The 17,125-nt window shown below is 45.4% G+C and overlaps 1 protein-coding gene across 2 annotated transcripts in view; it reads left to right on the top strand.

Moving 5' to 3' along the window:
- Window positions 1-17,125, top strand: part of LOC311136680 (kinase suppressor of Ras 1-like) — a 54,512-nt gene that overhangs the window by 16,163 nt on the left and 21,224 nt on the right. For both annotated transcript variants that reach the window (XM_084170897.1, XM_084170898.1), the window contains exon 2: window positions 15,598-15,738. In XM_084170897.1, coding sequence (XP_084027023.1) covers window positions 15,598-15,738 — 141 coding nt within the window. The remainder of the gene's footprint in view (window positions 1-15,597; window positions 15,739-17,125) is intronic.

The following is a 17,125-nucleotide window of genomic DNA, read 5'->3' as shown; positions in this document are numbered from 1 at the left end:
GATGAAGTCAATCTCTCCTCCACTTTGAGCCAGGAGAGATTGGCATGTATATTGTTAATGTTAGCTCTCTGTGTACATTGCAATTTTCCTAAGTCCCTCTATGTGGCACCTGACCACACGACTGAACAGTAATCCATAGTAATCCAAACTAGGGCCTGTAGGACCTGCTTTGTTGATAGTGCTGTTAAGAATGCAGAGCAGCGCTTTATTATAGACAGACTTCTCCCCATCCTAGCTACTGTTGTATCAATATGTTTTGACCATGACAGTTTACAATCCAGGGTTACTCCAAGCAATTTTGTCTCCTCAAATTGCTCAATTTCCACATTATTCATTACAAGATTGAGTTGAGGTTTAGGGTTTAGTGAATGATTTGTCCCAAATACAAATATTTAGGACTAACGTATTTCTTGCCACCCATTCTGAAACTAACTGCAGCTCTTTGTTAAGTATTTCAGTCGCTGTAGTAGCTGACGTGTATAGTGTTGAGTCAAGATTGAAAAAAAGTAATGGGCCTAGACAGCTGCCCTGAGGAATTCCTGATTCTACCTGGATTTTGTTGGAGAGGCTTCCATTAAAGAACACCCTCTGTGTTCTGTTACACAGGTAACTATTTATCCACAATATAGCAGGGGGTGTAAAGCCATAACACATACGTTTTTCCAGCAACAGACTATGATCGATAATGTCAAAAGCCGCACTGAAGTCTAACAAAACAGCCCCCACAATATTTGTATTTGTATCATACATTTCTCTCAGCCAATCATCAGTCATTTGTGTAAGTGCTGTGCTTGTTGAATGTCCTTCCCTATAAGCGTGCTGAAAGTCTGTTGTCAATGTGTTTACTGTAAAATACACCATTTTTTCCCAAAAGTTTACTAAGGGTTGGTAACGGGCTGATTGGTTGGCTATTTGAGCCAGTTAAGGGGGCTTTACTATTCTGAGGTAGGGAAATAACTTTTGCTTCTCTCCAGGCCCGAGGGCACACACTTTCTAGTAGGCTTAAATTTAAGATATGGCAAATAGGAGAGACAATATCGTCCGCTATTATCCTCAGTAATTTTCCATCCAAGTTGTCTGACCCTGGTGGCTTGTCATTGTTGATTGACAATAATAATATTTTCACCTCTTCCACACTTACTTTACGGAATTCATAATAACAATGCTTGTCTTTCATAATTTGGTCAGATATACTTGGATGTGTGTCAGCGTTTGTTGCTGGCATATCATGCCTAAGTTAGCTAATCTTGCCAATGAAAAAATCATTAAAGTAGTTGGCAATATCAGTGGGTTTTGTGATGAATGAGCCATCTGATTCAATGAATGTTTGCCTTTTTGTCCAAAATTTCATTTAACGTGCTCCAAAGCTTTTTACTATCATTCTTTGTAATTTATCTTTGTTTCATAGTGTAGTTTCTTCTTCTTTTAATTCAGTTTAGTCACATGATTTCTCAATTTGCAGTAATTTTGCCAATCGGTTGTACAGCCAGACATGTTTTCCATCTCTTTTGCCTCATCCCTCTCAACCATACAATTTTTCAATTCCTCATCAATCCACGTGGATTTAACAGTTTTTACAGTCATTTTCTTAATGGGTGCATGCTTATTAGTAACTGGGATAAGCAATTTCATTAATGTGTCAAGTGCAGCGTCTGGTTGCTCGTCATTACACACCACGGACCAACAAATATTCTTCACATCAACAACATAGGAATCACTACAAAACGTATTGTATGACCTCTTATACACAATATTAGGCCCAGCCTTTGGAACTTTGGTTTTCCTAGATATGGCTACTATATTGTGATCACTACATCCAATGGATTTGGATACTGCTTTCAAACAAATGTCTGCAGCATTATTATTTATTATTATTATAATTATTATAACACACCTTGTTGTTCTCCCTGGTCCCATTGCATATAGACAGGCTACATGTTTTTTTTGTTTCTTTACCTTTATTTAACCAGGTAAGCCAGTTGAGAACAAGTTCTCATTTACAACTGCGACCTGGCCAAGATAAAGCAAAGCAGTGCGATTTAAAAACAACAACACAGATTTACATATGGAATAAACAAAACGTACTGTCAATAGCACAATAGAAAATATATATACAGTGTGTGCAAATGTAGTAAGTTATGGAGGTAAGGCAATAAATAGGCCATAGTGCAAAATAATTACAATTTAGTATTAACACTGGAGTGATAGATGTGCAGAATATGATGTGCAAATAGAGATACTGGGGTGCAAATGAGCAAAATAAATAACAATATGGGGATGAGGTAGTTGGGTGTGCTAATTACAGATGGGCTGTGTACAGGTGCAGTGATCGGTAAGCTGCTCTGACAACTGATGCTTAAAGTTAGTGAGGGAGATAAGTGTCTCCAGCTTCAGAGATTTTTGCAGTTCGTTCCAGTCAATTGCAGCAGAGAACTGGAAGGAATGGCGGCCAAAGGAGGTGTTGGCTTTGGGGATGACCAGTGAGATATACCTGCTGGAAAGCATACTACGGGTGGGTATGGTGACCAATGATCTAAGATAAGGTGGGGATTTGCCTAGAAGTGATTTATAGATGACCTGGAGCCAGTGGGTTTTGCGACGAATATGTAGTGAGGGCCAGCCAACGAGAGCGTACAGGTCACAATGGTGGGTAGTATATGGGGCTTTGATGACAAAACGGATGGCACTGTGATAGACTACATCCAATTTGCTGAGTAGAGTGTTGGAAGCTATCCTACCGAAGTCAAGGATCGGTAGGATAGTCAGTTTTACGAGGGCATGTTTAGCAGCATGAGTGAAGGAGGCTTTGTTGCGAAATAGGAAGCATATTCTAGATTTAACATTGGATTGGAGATGCTTAATGTGAGTCTGGAAGGAGAGTTTACGGTCTATTCTAAGTCAGACCCGCCGAGAGTAGTGATTCTAGTCGGGCGGGCGGGTGCAAGCAGCGTTCGATTGAAGAGCATGCATTTAGTTTTACTAGCGTTTAAGAGCAGTTGGAGGCCACGGAAGGAGTGTTGTATGGCATTGAAGCTCGTTTGGAGGTTTGTTAACACAGTGGCCGGCACAGTGGGGCGGCAGGTAACTTAGTGGTTAAGAGCGTTGTGCCAGTAACCGAAAGGTCGCTGGTTCTAATCCCGTGCCGACTAGGTGAAAAATCTGTCGATGTTCCCTTGAGCAAGGCACTTAACCCTAATTGCTCCTGTAAGTCGCTCTGGATAAGAGTGTCTGCTAAATGACTAAAATGTAAAAAATGTAAATGTCCAATGAAGCGCCAGATGTATACAAAATGGTGTCGTCTGCAAAGAGGTGGATCTGAGAGTCACCAGCAGCAAGAGCGACATCATTGATATACACAGAGAATAGAGTCGGCCCGAGAATTGAACCCTGTGGCACCCCCATAGACTGCCAGAGGTCCAGACAACAGGCCCTCCGATTTGACACATTGAACTCTATCTGAGAAGTAGTTGGTGAACCAGGCGAGGCAGTCATTTGAGAAACCAAGGCTATATTTAGTCTACCAATAAGAATGCGGTGATTGACTGAGTCAAAAGCCTTGGCCAGGTCGAAGAAGACGGCTGCACAGTACTGTCTTTTATCGATCGCGGTTATTATATCGTTTAGGACCTTGAGCGTGGCTAAGGTGCACCCATGACCAGCTCGGAAACCAGATTGCATAGCGGAGAAGGTATGGTGGGATTCGAAATGGTCGGTGATCTGTTTGTTAACTTGGCTTTCAAATACCTTCGAAAGGCAGGGCAGGATGGATATACAGTGGGGAGAACAAGTATTTGATACACAGCCGATTTTGCAGGTTTTCCTACTTACAAAGCATGTAGAGGTCTGTAATTTTTTATCATAGGTACACTTCAACTGTGAGAGACGGAATCTAAAACAAAAATCCAGAAAATCACATTGTATGATTTTTAAGTAATTAATTTGCATTTTATTGCATGACATAAGTATTTGATACATCAGAAAAGCAGAACTGAATATTTGGTACAGAAACCTTTGTTTGCAATTACAGAGATCATACGTTTCCTGTAGGTCTTGACCAGGTTTGCACACACTGCAGCAGGGATTTTGGCCCACTCCTCCATACAGACCTTCTCCAGATCCTTCAGGTTTCGGGGCTGTCGCTGGGCAATACGGACTTTCAGCTCCCTCCAAAGATTTTCTATTGTGTTCAGGTCTGGAGACTGGCTAGGCCACTCCAGGACCTTGACATGCTTCTTACGGAGCCACTCCTTAGTTGCCCTGGCTGTGTGTTTCGGGTCGTTGTCATGCTGGAAGACCCAGCCACGACCCATCTTCAATGCTCTTACTGAGGGAAGGAGGTTGTTGGCCAAGATCTCGTGATACATGGCCCCATCCATCCTCCCCTCAATACGGTGCAGTCGTCCTGTCCCCTTTGCAGAAAAGCATCCCCAAAGAATGATGTTTCCACCTCCATGCTTCACGGTTGGGATGGTGTTCTTGGGGTTGTACTCATCCTTCTTCTTCCTCCAAACACGGCGAGTGGAGTTTAGACCAAAAAGCTCTATTTTTGTCTCATCAGACCACATGACCTTCTCCCATTCCTCCTCTGGATCATCCAGATGGTCATTGGCAAACTTCAGACGGGCCTGGACATGCGCTGGCTTGAGCAGGGGGACCTTGCGTGCGCTGCAGGATTTTAATCAATGACGGCGTAGTGTGTTACTAATGGTTTTCTTTGAGACTGTGGTCCCAGCTCTCTTCAGGTCATTGACCAGGTCCTGCCGTGTAGTTCTGGGCTGATCCCTCACCTTCCTCATGATCATTGATGCCCCACGAGGTGAGATATTGCATGGAGCCCCAGACCGAGGGTGATTGACCGTCATCTTGAACTTCTTCCATTTTCTAATAATTGCGCCAACAGTTGTTGCCTTCTCACCAAGCTGCTTGCCTATTGTCCTGTAGCCCATCCCAGCCTTGTGCAGGTCTACAATTTTATCCCTGATGTCCTTACACAGCTCTCTGGTCTTGGCCATTGTGGAGAGGTTGGAGTCTGTTTGATTGAGTGTGTGGACAGGTGTCTTTTATACAGGTAACGAGTTCAAACAGGTGCAGTTAATACAGGTAATGAGTGGAGAACAGGAGGGCTTCTTAAAGAATAACTAACAGGTCTGTGAGAGCCAGAATTCTTACTGGTTGGTAGGTGATCAAATACTTATGTCATGCAATAAAATGCAAATTAATTACTTAAAAATCATACAATGTGATTTTCTGGATTTTTGTTTTAGATTCCGTCTCTCACAGTTGAAGTGTACCTATGATAAAAAATTACAGACCTCTACATGCTTTGTAAGTAGGAAAACCTGCAAAATCGGCAGTGTATCAAATACTTGTTCTCCCCACTGTAGGTCTGTAACACTGTAACAGTTTGGATCTAGAGTGTCACCCCCTTTGAAGAGGGGGATGACCGTGGCAGCTTTCCAATCTCTGGGGATCTCAGACGAGACGAAAGAGAGGTTGAACAGGCTAGTAATAGGGGTTGCGACAATTTTGGCGGCTAATTTTAGAAAGAAAGGGTCCAGATTGTCTAGCCTAGCTGATTTGTAGGGGTCCAGATTTTGCAGCTCCTTCAGGACATCAGCTATCGGAATTTGGGTGAAGGAGAAGCGGGGGGGCCATGGGCAAATTGCAGGGGAGGGTGCAGAGCTGGTGGCCGGGGTAGGGGTAGCCAGGTGGAAAGCATGGCCAGCCGTAGCAAAATGCTTATTGAAATTCTCGATTATCGTAGATTTATCGGTGGTGACAGTGTTTCCTTGCCTCAGTGCAGTGGGTAGCTGGGAAGAGGTGCTCTTATTCTCCATGGACTTTACAGTGTCCCAAAACATTTTGGAGTTAGTGCTACAGGATGCAAATTTCTGTTTGAAAAAGCTAGCCTTTGCTTTCCTAACTGATTGTGTATATTGGTTCCTGACTTCCCTGAAAAGTTGCATATCGCGGGGGCTGTTCGATGCTAATGTAGTACGCCACAGGATGTTTTTGTGCTGGTCAAGGGCAGTCAAGTCTGGGGTGAACCAGGGGCTACAGTGAGGGGAAAAAAGTATTTGATCCCCTGCTGATTTTGTACGTTTGCCCACTGACAAAGAAATGATCAGTCTATAATTTTAATGGTAAGTTTATTTGAACAGTGAGAGACAGAATAACAACAAAAAAATCCAGAAAAACGCATGTCAAAAATGTTAGATTGATTTGCATTTTAATGAGGAAAATAAGTATTTGACCCCTCTGCAAAACATGACTTAGTACTTGGTGACAAAACCCTTGTTGGCAATCAGAGGTCAGACGTTTCTTGTAGTTGGCCATCAGGTTTGCACACATCTCAGGAGGGATTTTGTCCCACTCCTCTTTGCCGATCTTCTCCAAGTCATTAAGGTTTCGAGGCTGACGTTTGGCAGCTCAAACCTTCAGCTCCCTCCACAGATGTTCTATGTTATTAAGGTCTGAAGACTGGCTAGGCCACTCCAGGACCTTAATGTGCTTCTTCTTGAGCCACTCCTTTGTTGCCTTGGCCGTGTGTTTTGGGTCATTGTCATGCTGGACTACCCATCCACGACCCATTTTCAATGCCCTGGCTGAGGGAAGGAGGTTCTCACCCAATATTTGACGGTACATGGCCCCGTCCATCGTCCCTTTGATGCGGTGAAGTTGTCCTGTCCGCTTAGCAGAAAAACACCCCCAAAGCATAATGTTTCCACCTTCATGTTTGACGGTGGGGATGGTGTTCTTGGGGTCATAGGCAGCATTCCTCCTCCTCCAAACACGGCGAGTTGAGTTGATGCCAAAGAGCTCGATTTTGGTCTCATCTGACCACAACACTTTCACCCAGTTCTCCTCTGAATCATTCAGATGTTCATTGGCAAACTTCAGACGGCCCTTTATATGTGCTTTCTTGAGCAGGGGGACCTTGCGGGCGCTGCAGGATTTCAGTCCGTCACGGCGTAGTGTGTTACCAATTGTTTTCTTGGTGACTATGGTCCTAGTTGCCTTGAGATCATTGACAAGATCCTCCCGTGTAGTTCTGGGCTGATTCCTCACCGTTCTCATGATCATTGCAACTCCACAAGGTGAGATCTTGCATGGAGCCACAGGCCGAGGGAGATTGACAGTCTTTTGTGTTTCTTCCATTTGCGAATAATCACACCAACTGTTGTCACCTTCTCACTAAGCTGCTTGGCGATGGTCTTGTAGGCCTTTCCAGCCTTGTGTAGGTCTACAATCGTGTCCCTGGCATCCTTGGAGAGCTCTTTGGTCTTGGCCATGGTGGAGAGTTTGGAATCTGATTGATTGATTGCTTCTGTGGACAGGTGTCTTTTATACAGGTAACAAACTGAGATTAGGAGCACTCCCTTTAAGAGTGTGCTCCTAATCTCAGCTCGTTACCTGTATAAAAGACACCTGGGAGCCAGAAATCTTTCTGATTGAGAGGGGGTCAAATACTTATTTCCCTCATTAAAATGCAAATCAATTTATAACATTTTTGACATGCGTTTTTCTTGATTTTTTTGTTGTTATTCTGTCTCTCACTGTTCAAATAAACATACAATTAAAATTATAAACGGATCATTTCTCAGTGGGCAAATGTACAAAATCAGCAGGGGATCAAATACTTTTTTCCCTCACTGTTCTTAGTTCTGAATTTTTTAATGGGGCATGCTTATTTAAGATGGCGAGGAAAGCACTTTTGAAGAACATCCAGGCATCCTCTACTGACGGAATGAGGTCAATATCCATCCAGGATACCCGGGCCAGGTCAATTAGAAAGCCCTGCTCGCTGAAGTGTTTTAGGGAGTGTTTGACAGTGTGAGGGGGCGGACGTTAGTCAGGATGATATCTATGAGGGTGCCCATGTTTACGGATTTAGGGTTGTACCTGGTAGGTTCCTTGATAATTTGTGTGAGATTGAGGGCATCTAGTTTAGATTGTAGGACGGCCGGGGTGTTAAGCATATCCCAGTTTAGGTCACCAAGCAGTACGAACTCTGAGGATAGATGGGGGGGCAAGCAATTCACATATTTTTACATTTACGTCATTTAGCAGACGCTCTTATCCAGAGCGACTTACAGTTAGTGAGTGCATACATTATTATTTTTATTACATTTTTTCATTGTGGCCCCCCGTGGGAATCGAACCCACAACCCTGGCGTTGCAAACGCCATGCTCTACCAACTGAGCTACATCCCTGCTGGCCATTCCCTCCCCTACCCTGGACGACGCTGGGCCAATTGTGCGCTGCCCCATGGGTCTCCCGGTCGCAGCCGGCTACGACAGAGCCTGGATTCGAACCAGGATCTCTAGTGGCACAGCTAGCACTGCGATGCAGTGCCTTAGACCACTGCGCCACTCGGGAGTATGGTGTCCAGGGCACAACTGGGGGCTGAGGGGGGTCTGTAGCAAGCGGCAACAGTGAGAGACTTATTTCTGGAAAGGTGGATTTTTAGAAGTAGAAGCTCAAACTGTTTGGGCACAGACCTGGATAGTATGATAGAGCTCTGCAGGCTATCTCTACAGTAGATTGCAACTCCGCCCCCTTTGGCAGTTCTATATAGACGGAAAATGTTGTAGTTCGGGATGGACATTTCTGAATTTTTGGTGGCCTTCCTAAGCCAAGATTCAGACACTGCTAGAACATCAGGGTTGGCAGAGTGTGCTAACGCAGTGAATAACTCAAACTTGGGGAGGAGGCTTTTACGGTACAGAAGTCAACAAATGATAGCGCCTGGGGGGTAGGAGTGATACTGGGGGCTACAGGGCCTGGGTTAACCTCTACATCACCAGAGGAACAGAGGAGGAATAGAATAAGGATACGGCTAAAGGCTTTAAAAACTGGTCTTCTAGTGCGTTGGGTACAGAGATTAAAAGGGGCAGATTTCCGGGCGTTGTAGAATAGATTCAGGGCATTATGTACAGACAAGGATATGGAAGGATATGAAGTGGATATACAGTGGAGGTACACCTAAGCATTGGGTAACTATGAAAGAGATAGCATCACTGGAGGTACCGATTGAGCCGGTCTCCGCGTGTATGGGGGGTGGGACAAAGGAGCTCTCTGAGGCTGGTTGAGCGGGACTGGGGGCTCTACAGTGAAATTGTATAATAAGAACTAACCCAAACAGCAATAGGCTAGGCATATTGACATGGGAGAGAGGCATAACGCAATCACAGGTGTTATTCAAGAGGGCTAAGACAACAACTGGTAATGGCGATGAAAGTTTGGGCTGATGCTAAACAGATAAACAGGATGGGGTACCCTGTAAAGGAACAGTCCAGCAGGCATTAGCTGTGTAGCTGAGTGATCGTAAGGTCCAGTGAACAGCAATAGGTAAGTCCGGGAGCAGTTCGTAGGCTGCTACAGCACAGGCGAGCAGGAGGCACGGCTGTTGATTGCGTGTGCTAGCGGGCCCGGGACTAGCAGATGGATCTTCGTGGTTGTCGCAATGGGAAGCCTGTTGAAACCACATCAGACGATTACGTCGGCAGACCAGTCGTGATGGATCGGCGGGGCTCCGTGTCGACACTAGGAGGTCCCGTCCGGTTGACAGAGGGGTAGATAGCCGGGAGATGGGCCTGGCTCGAGGCTAGCTCAAGGCTAACTGGTACGTCGGGACAGTGGTGATTAGCCAACAACAGCCATTCGGTTGCAGATAGCTAGTTGCGATGGTCCGGTGTTAAGGTCCAGTGATTCAGTGATTCCGGCAGAAAATCCGATATATGCTCTGGGTCGATAGCACGCTGTGCAGACTGGCCGATAATTGTCCAGGCTAGAGCTGGCTGGGAGGTAGTGCAGGCCACGGACAGTGGTGAGGACTGCTAACGGTGGCTAATAGCAAGTCGCTAGTTAGCTGGCTAGTTTCAGCCGTAGGTTCTTGATAAAAATAAAGAAATAATAGAATCCATTCCACATTGGGTGAGGTGGGTTGCAGGAAAGTATATTTAGTTAAAGGATGGAACGTGAGAGAGAAATATTTATGGAAAAAAGACAAAAAACAAAAAAACTGGCTATTTACACGAGGACACAACAGAATACACGACCGCACTGCTACGCCATCTTGGATATCTAGTAAAGATATGATCAATACATGTTGATGATTTCATTCCTGTACTGTTTGTAACTACCCTGGTAGGTTGATTGATAACCTGAACCAGGTTGCAGGCACTAGTTACAGTTTGAAGCTTTCTCTTGAATGGGCAGCTTGATGAAATCCAGTCAATATTTAAATCACCCAGAAAGTATACCTCTCTATTGATGTCACATACATTATCAAGCATTTCACACGTTATCCAGATACTGACTGTTAGCACTTGGTGGTCTATATCAGCTTCCCACCAGAATGGGCTTTAGGTGAGGCAGGTGAACCTGTAGCCATATTACTTCAACAGTATATAACATGAGCTCCTCTCTAAGCTTTACAGGAATGTGGTTCTGAATATAGACTGCAACACCGCCTCCGTTGGCATTTCTGTCTTTTCTATAAATGTTATAACCTTGTATTGCTACCACTGTATCATCAAAGGTATTATCTAAATTTCAGAGATTGTCAGAATATGAATGTCATCTGTTACTAGCAAATTATTGATTTCATTAACCTTGTTTCTAAAGCTACATATGTTAACGTGGGCTATTTTTAACACTTTTCTGGGATGCTTGATTATTTTTCTTGCTTTACTAGGAAGCTTAGCAGAGGTAGACATACTCAGGTTATTTTTATTAGTGCAGGGTGAGCTGCACACAGTGGACTTCCTACTAGGGTACACCACCTCAGTGCTAACAGTATTACTCTGGTTCATAGGCATATGATTACTGCGTATAATAGGTGTAGGATCAGCAGAGGCATTCCGGGCAGGAAGAGAGACATAAATTAGGTTGTTTACATTGTGTCTTCCAACGCCCCTAGGATAATGTACATTTGCGACACAATGGTAGGGATTAAATGAGCTGGATTTGGGTCATTGATATGTCATTGTCTCAACTCAGCCTTATAATGCAATGAAAGGATCCAGGAACCCAAATGATTTGGGTGGATCCCATCCTCCGTATAATACGAGCTTTGTTTCCAGAAGTTATCAAAATTGTCAATACATGTTACACCCACAGAGCTGCAAAAGTCTCGTAGCCAGTTATGGAGGGCTAAAAGTCTGCTGAAACGTTCAATGCCACGATTTAGGGAGGGCAGAGGGCCAGATATTATGGGGCGTTTGTTGGTGTCAAGTAGAGACTCAATCAGTTCTTTAAACAGTTCATATCAAGTTTTCTTCAAGTCAACCCTCCTTAGCACACTTTTTCAGTTAATTCAATTACCAAATAGACCGTGTTTCTTTCTTCCAGTCACGTGACCAAGGGAAGAATGGAAATTGAACTTATTGAGGAGGGCAATCTATGCACTCAGTACAATTTAGCACTTGGCAAATGGCAGCCAAGGAGCTGGAGATGAGCTGGAGTGGTCTATGGAGAGCCCCTTGGCCCAGGGTGAGGTGTTAATATGTGCCCTGTCCTCACCCACCCCCGCACCTGACCTGACCCCTCCTCAGGTCCTCATCCAGATGCCCACTCTGCTTTTCTCTCTCTTCCTCTATTCTCTCGCTCTCTCTCTCTCCTACTGTCTCCTCTCGCCTGCAGTGGAGAGGCCTTTGTTAACCACTGCCGCCGAGCCAAGCTGCCTCTTACATCCCAAGGCCACATTTTCTCTCGCCGAAAAGTGTGGCTGAGCATGTTTCTGTGCGGTGTGTACTACAAGTGTGTGTGTGTGTGTGTGTGTGTGTGTGTGAGTGAAAGAGCTGAGAAAAGGCATGCTTTGCTCATTGTTGCTCCGGCTCTTGAGAGATGACTGGTGGGTAGAGTGGAGTGATACCTGGTGGTGCGCTGGTCATTTCAGAGCCATGCGGCGTGGTGCTGCCTGCAGCTCAAGGCAGCCTGCTGTAATGGACACTCGGATGGAAAGAGAGATAAGGAGACACTCTGCTGGAGCCCAGCGCTGCGCTCAGTTGAGAAGGCCAGTGCAAACTAATACCACAGTGCTGTGAGATTTACTCATAGGACCGCTGTATCTGGTAGTGGTCTGGGAAGGCCGGGGTAGGGGGTGAAGCCTGCTGTGTCCTTATAATGTTGCTATATTAAAGTCGTTGTAATGCTCTAGTTTAGAATTCAGACATCCTCTGGTCAAGTTCTGAGGTGTTTTTTTAATTTTTATCACAGACCACTGTATGTTCAGACTAACTTATCACGTCCCTCATCTGTTTTCTTTTTCCACTGTCATGTCCCATACAAAGACTCTTGATATCCCAGTGTTCATTTGCACAATCACCACCAGGGCAGCGGTGTCAGGTGTGCTGTTTGGATGGTACACAGCAGGGCTTGTGATGTTGCGATGTTTATCAGTACATCAGATATCAGGTGAGGGGGAACAGAGTAATGGGGGTAGGGGGCATGTCACTTGGTGTGGAGGGGGGGGGGGGGGGGGGGTGAATGGTGAGGTTGGCTTGGCATGCCAGTGACTGAGGCTTCACTCATTAAAGCGATTATTAGCAGACACAGGCGACGGAGGGCTGGGGGGGGGCGTGGTGGCAGGGTTGGGGTGTGTGTGTGTGTGTGTGTGTGTGTGAGTGAAAAGGATGACTGGCTTTATGGCCAGCAGCCACATGGTAACAGGGCGTGCTGTGCGTCAGCAAGTTGCTGCCCTGGGCACTGGTGAAAGGGCTGTCTCAGCGGGCGAGCCCTCCTCCCTGATGTCAGGCCTCATCCTCTCTCCTCTCCCCTCAGACTGCCCTGCTCCCTGCGTCATCACCAGCCACCACAACATGGTGCTGCCACAACCTTGTTCCCTCCGCAAGGCAATCAAACAGGCAAAACGTCAATATCGAGACAAAGTGGAGTCGCAATTCAACGGCTCAGACACAAGACGTATGTGGCAGGGTTTACAGACAATCACGGACTACAATAGGAAAACCAGCCACGTCGCGGACACCGACGTCATGCTGCCAGACAAGCTAAACAAGTTCTTTGCCCGCTTTGAGGATAACACAGTGCCGCTGACGTGGCCAGCTACCAAGGACTGTGGGCTCTCTTTCTCCGTGGCTGACGTGAGTAAGACGTTTAAACGTGTTAACCCTCGCAAGGCTGCCGGCCCAGACGGCATTCCTAGCTGCGTCCTGTCACCTAAAACCCTCACAAACTTTTACAGATGCACAATTGAGAGCATCCAGTCGGGCTGTATCAACGCCTGGTATGGCAACTGCACCGCCCACAACCGCAGGGCTCTCCAGAGGGTGGTGCGGTCTGCACAACGCATCACCGGGGGCAAACTACCTGCCCTCCAGGACACCTACAGCACCCGATGTCACAGGAAGGACAAAAAGATCAAGGACAACTACCACCCGAGCCACAGCCTGTTCACCCCGCTATCATCCAGAAGGCGAGGACAGTACAGGTGCATCAAAGCTGGGACCGAGAGACTGAAAAACAGCTTCTAGTTCAAGGCCATCAGACTGTTAAACAGCCATCACTAGCACAGACTTGAAAATCACTGGCCACTTTAATAAAGGGAACACTAGTCACTTTAATAATGCCACTTTAATAATGTTTACATATCTTGCATTACCCATCTCATATGTACATACTGTATTCTATACTATCTATTGCATCATAACCTATGCCACTTTGATAATGACATTGCTCATCATTCTTATTCCATTCCTTTACTTAGATTTGTGTGTATTAGTTTTTTTTTTTGTGGAATTGTTAGATATTACTTGCTAGATATTGCACTGCACTGTCGGAACTAGAAACACAAGCATTTCGCTACACTCGCAATAACATCTGCTAACCATGTATATGTGACCAATAAATTTGATTTGATGATTTGATGAGATTTTTGACCTGTTCTCAGAGAGACATAGAGAAGGAGAGAGAAAGAGAAGGGGACAAGAGACGTAGAACGACAGAGAGAGAGGCAAGTTGGAGGGGGTTGTGAGGGGCAGATCCTCACCCCTAGCTGCCTGTCTCTCGGTGTCCAGCCTGCCTCACTGCAGCTTCCTCTCTGCAGAGCTGGAAAATTCATGTGGTAGCCAACGCTCTGTTTGTTTGTAGAGAATCATGGTGGAGTGCTTTCACACATTCTGCAATGTAAGCGTCCTCCCTGTTTTGTTTATTATGTGAACAGCCTATTACATATTTCTATATAAAACATGGATCCTATGGTCCTGACAGATGAAAGAACAATGTGATACCTGGGTTAGTGCCTAGAAAAACAAAAGCCCATTGGGGGGGGTATTTTTTATGTGATGGCTGAGAGCCGGTCTGCTAGCCTCACTGTGAACTTTGCGTCTTTCATAACTGTGATGTCACTATACCCCTGCCTTCAGCCGCTGCAATGTTCAAATGACACTTGGTTGCCATGCCAGCGGTGCAGAAGGCCAGCTCGCTGTTCCCTTCCATATAATAACAGCTATTTATATCTATTTGACAGCCCTGCTTTTCTGACTGCCTGTGTGGGAACATGGATGGAGGAGAAATGCCATGTTGTAGAATGAATAAATGTGTGTCTGCGTGATTGGAGTAATTTGTGTCAGATTGGCGCCTCCTCACATTATGGGAGAAAGCTCAAGAAGGATGGTGTGTGTGTGTGTGTGTGTGTGTGCATACATGCATGCGTGTGTGTCTGGTGCTGCTTCATCTCCCCAGTGTTCTAAGACAGTCCACACATAAAAGACAGAACAGCACTCTCCCTCGTCGTCTCTGGGGCAGCCATGTTTGTTTTATAGGATTCCTTTTTTTTGTCCTTGTCCAATATTTGACAAGGGGCTTTGCATCTGCTAAATCTCCAGCATAGAACCCATACTATAAACATGACTTGACATTGTCAGTGGCTGTCTTATTCTGGCTTTCATTTACCAGTTAATATGTACACTCTATTGTAGGTCTTCTGTTTAGTTAATCAGTTATTCAATGATTTGTATATGCAAGGAATTGTTTTATGGAAGTATAACGCACAGAGAAGAATTCAGCATCATATAATCAGAACATAACTAATGATGATTAACATTTCAATTAATGTATCCCTGGTACTTAATGTTTTCTGTGTACTATTTCCGCAAATAACAATTGTGTATACACATTATGCATACCATAATTGCTGTAGTTATGCTTCCACTGTCCATTTAAAAAAAAAAAGTAACCTTTATTCAACTAGGCAAGTCAGTTAAGAACAAATTCTTATTTACAATGACAGCCTACCCCGGCCAAACCCGGACGACGCTGGGCCAATTGTGCGCCGCCCTACGGGACTCCCAATCACGTCCGGATTTGATTTGGATTGTGATACAGCCTGGAATCGAACCAGGGTCTGTAGTGACACCTCTAGCGCTGAGATACAGTGCCTTAGACCGCTGCACCAGTGGGCTCATGGCTGTTTCAATTCAACTATATTTCCCTATCACACTAAACTACACACTTGACAACACAATGAAGAGTAGTAGATATCCTGCAGGCCAGAACGGCTGCTCTAACTCCTCTCCTCACATTAACCTGCCCCTCCCTTCTCTGTTGGTGCTTCTCTCTGTTGCCCCCTGCAGGTGAAGCTGATGAAGTACATCTGTAAGCAGCTGCAGTGTAAGCAGAAAGTGCCGAAGACAGAGAGGCCTCAGGCCTTGGACAGCTACCCACGGCTGGGGGACTGGCTGCGCACCGTCAACCTGAGACCTGAGCTCATTGAGGTAGGTCCTAGAAGTGTTTGTGTGTGCGCGCGCGCCACTGTCTCTCTGCATGTTGGTGTAAATGTAAGTATGTGTACTGGTCTTCTTTTTGTAATGTCCCAGACTCTGATAAACCAATTCCTTTCTTGTCATAGAGCACTTATGTTTAGGAGGTCTGATCAGTTCTAGCAGTATCTTGCCATAAAATGTGCTGGTTGAATGCTGTATGGGGAATTACATGCCTACATTTGACTCTTCATTTGACTCTTCGTTTGTAAGGATAGCAAATGTAGAGTATAGCCATCCAACTCTTATGGGTTTGCAGCCTCATGGATCTTAAATCATGCAATTTAGTGTCCTAAGAAATTATACTGTTGGAACCAAGAGCAATTTAAAATGGCAGATGATGCATTTTTTGTCTCCGTTTCGAAGCCACAAACCAAGAATGTTTAACAAAGCTTATATTTCAGAGAACAGGCTGCTACTGTGTGAATGACTCACCATTTTACAGTCCTATACAACAGTCTGAAATCCACTGCAGGGGCCCATACAGAGAGGCTAGACCACTGTTGGCTGCTGCTCCAGCCAGGAATTACTGTGTCTGCATGTCCTCAGCTCTCATAAGGTCCCTCAGGCATGTGCTGTCCCAGCCAGCCAGGCTGGATACTAGCTACTAGCTAGGCTAGGCTGTAGCCGAGCTATGGCCAGGCCTGGAGAGGGCAGGTCAGGGGAGAGTGGTGCTCTGTTATCTACTTACTAGTGTTGTTTTGGCTGAGAGGCTCCCGTCACATTCCACACACTCTGGATGGACCCCAGATACGGCACCACCCCTAATCCATCGCTCTCGTGCTCTCATTCCCGCCCCCCATCATTGCTCTATTTTTACTCATAGGCCAGTGAGTGATCTGTCTGTGCCCTGTGAACAGACAGCAAGCAGGATAGGATATAAAGACAGCCTACAAAGTACCAGGGATGCCAGCAGACTTTTGTGCATAGAGCGCTTTATCCTCTCCCGTCTAACAATTTGAAATAACTCTAGCATGGCAACAGATTGATCACTAATAGGACTGCTACAGTACAACTCCCATCAGTCAGTCAGCCAGTCAGTCCAGCAATGCTGCTGCATCCTAGGTGCTGTGACCCACTTCAGTGACAGTGTGAACTGTGACGGCACAACTGGCCTTGAATCCTCCAGTGCTGCCTGCCTGCCTGCATGCTCACATGGTTGGGGGTGTACTCAGCCAACAGACTAGTGGAAGGCCCCCAACATTTTGAGATACCCCTACCCGAGGTATAACGAAACACAACCATGTTTTTCCATATCTCTAAGGTCTCCCATATATGAAATGGATGGTTGTATAAAAATATTTTACTGCAAAAGTGTGTGTGAAGTTTGGAATACAAAACT

This window comes from Coregonus lavaretus (assembly GCF_964263955.1).
Source record: "Coregonus lavaretus genome assembly, chromosome: 10".
Classification (NCBI taxonomy): Eukaryota; Metazoa; Chordata; class Actinopteri; order Salmoniformes; family Salmonidae; genus Coregonus; species Coregonus lavaretus.
Note: the sequence above shows the minus strand (reverse complement) of the source record. Positions and strands in the feature narration are given on the sequence as shown.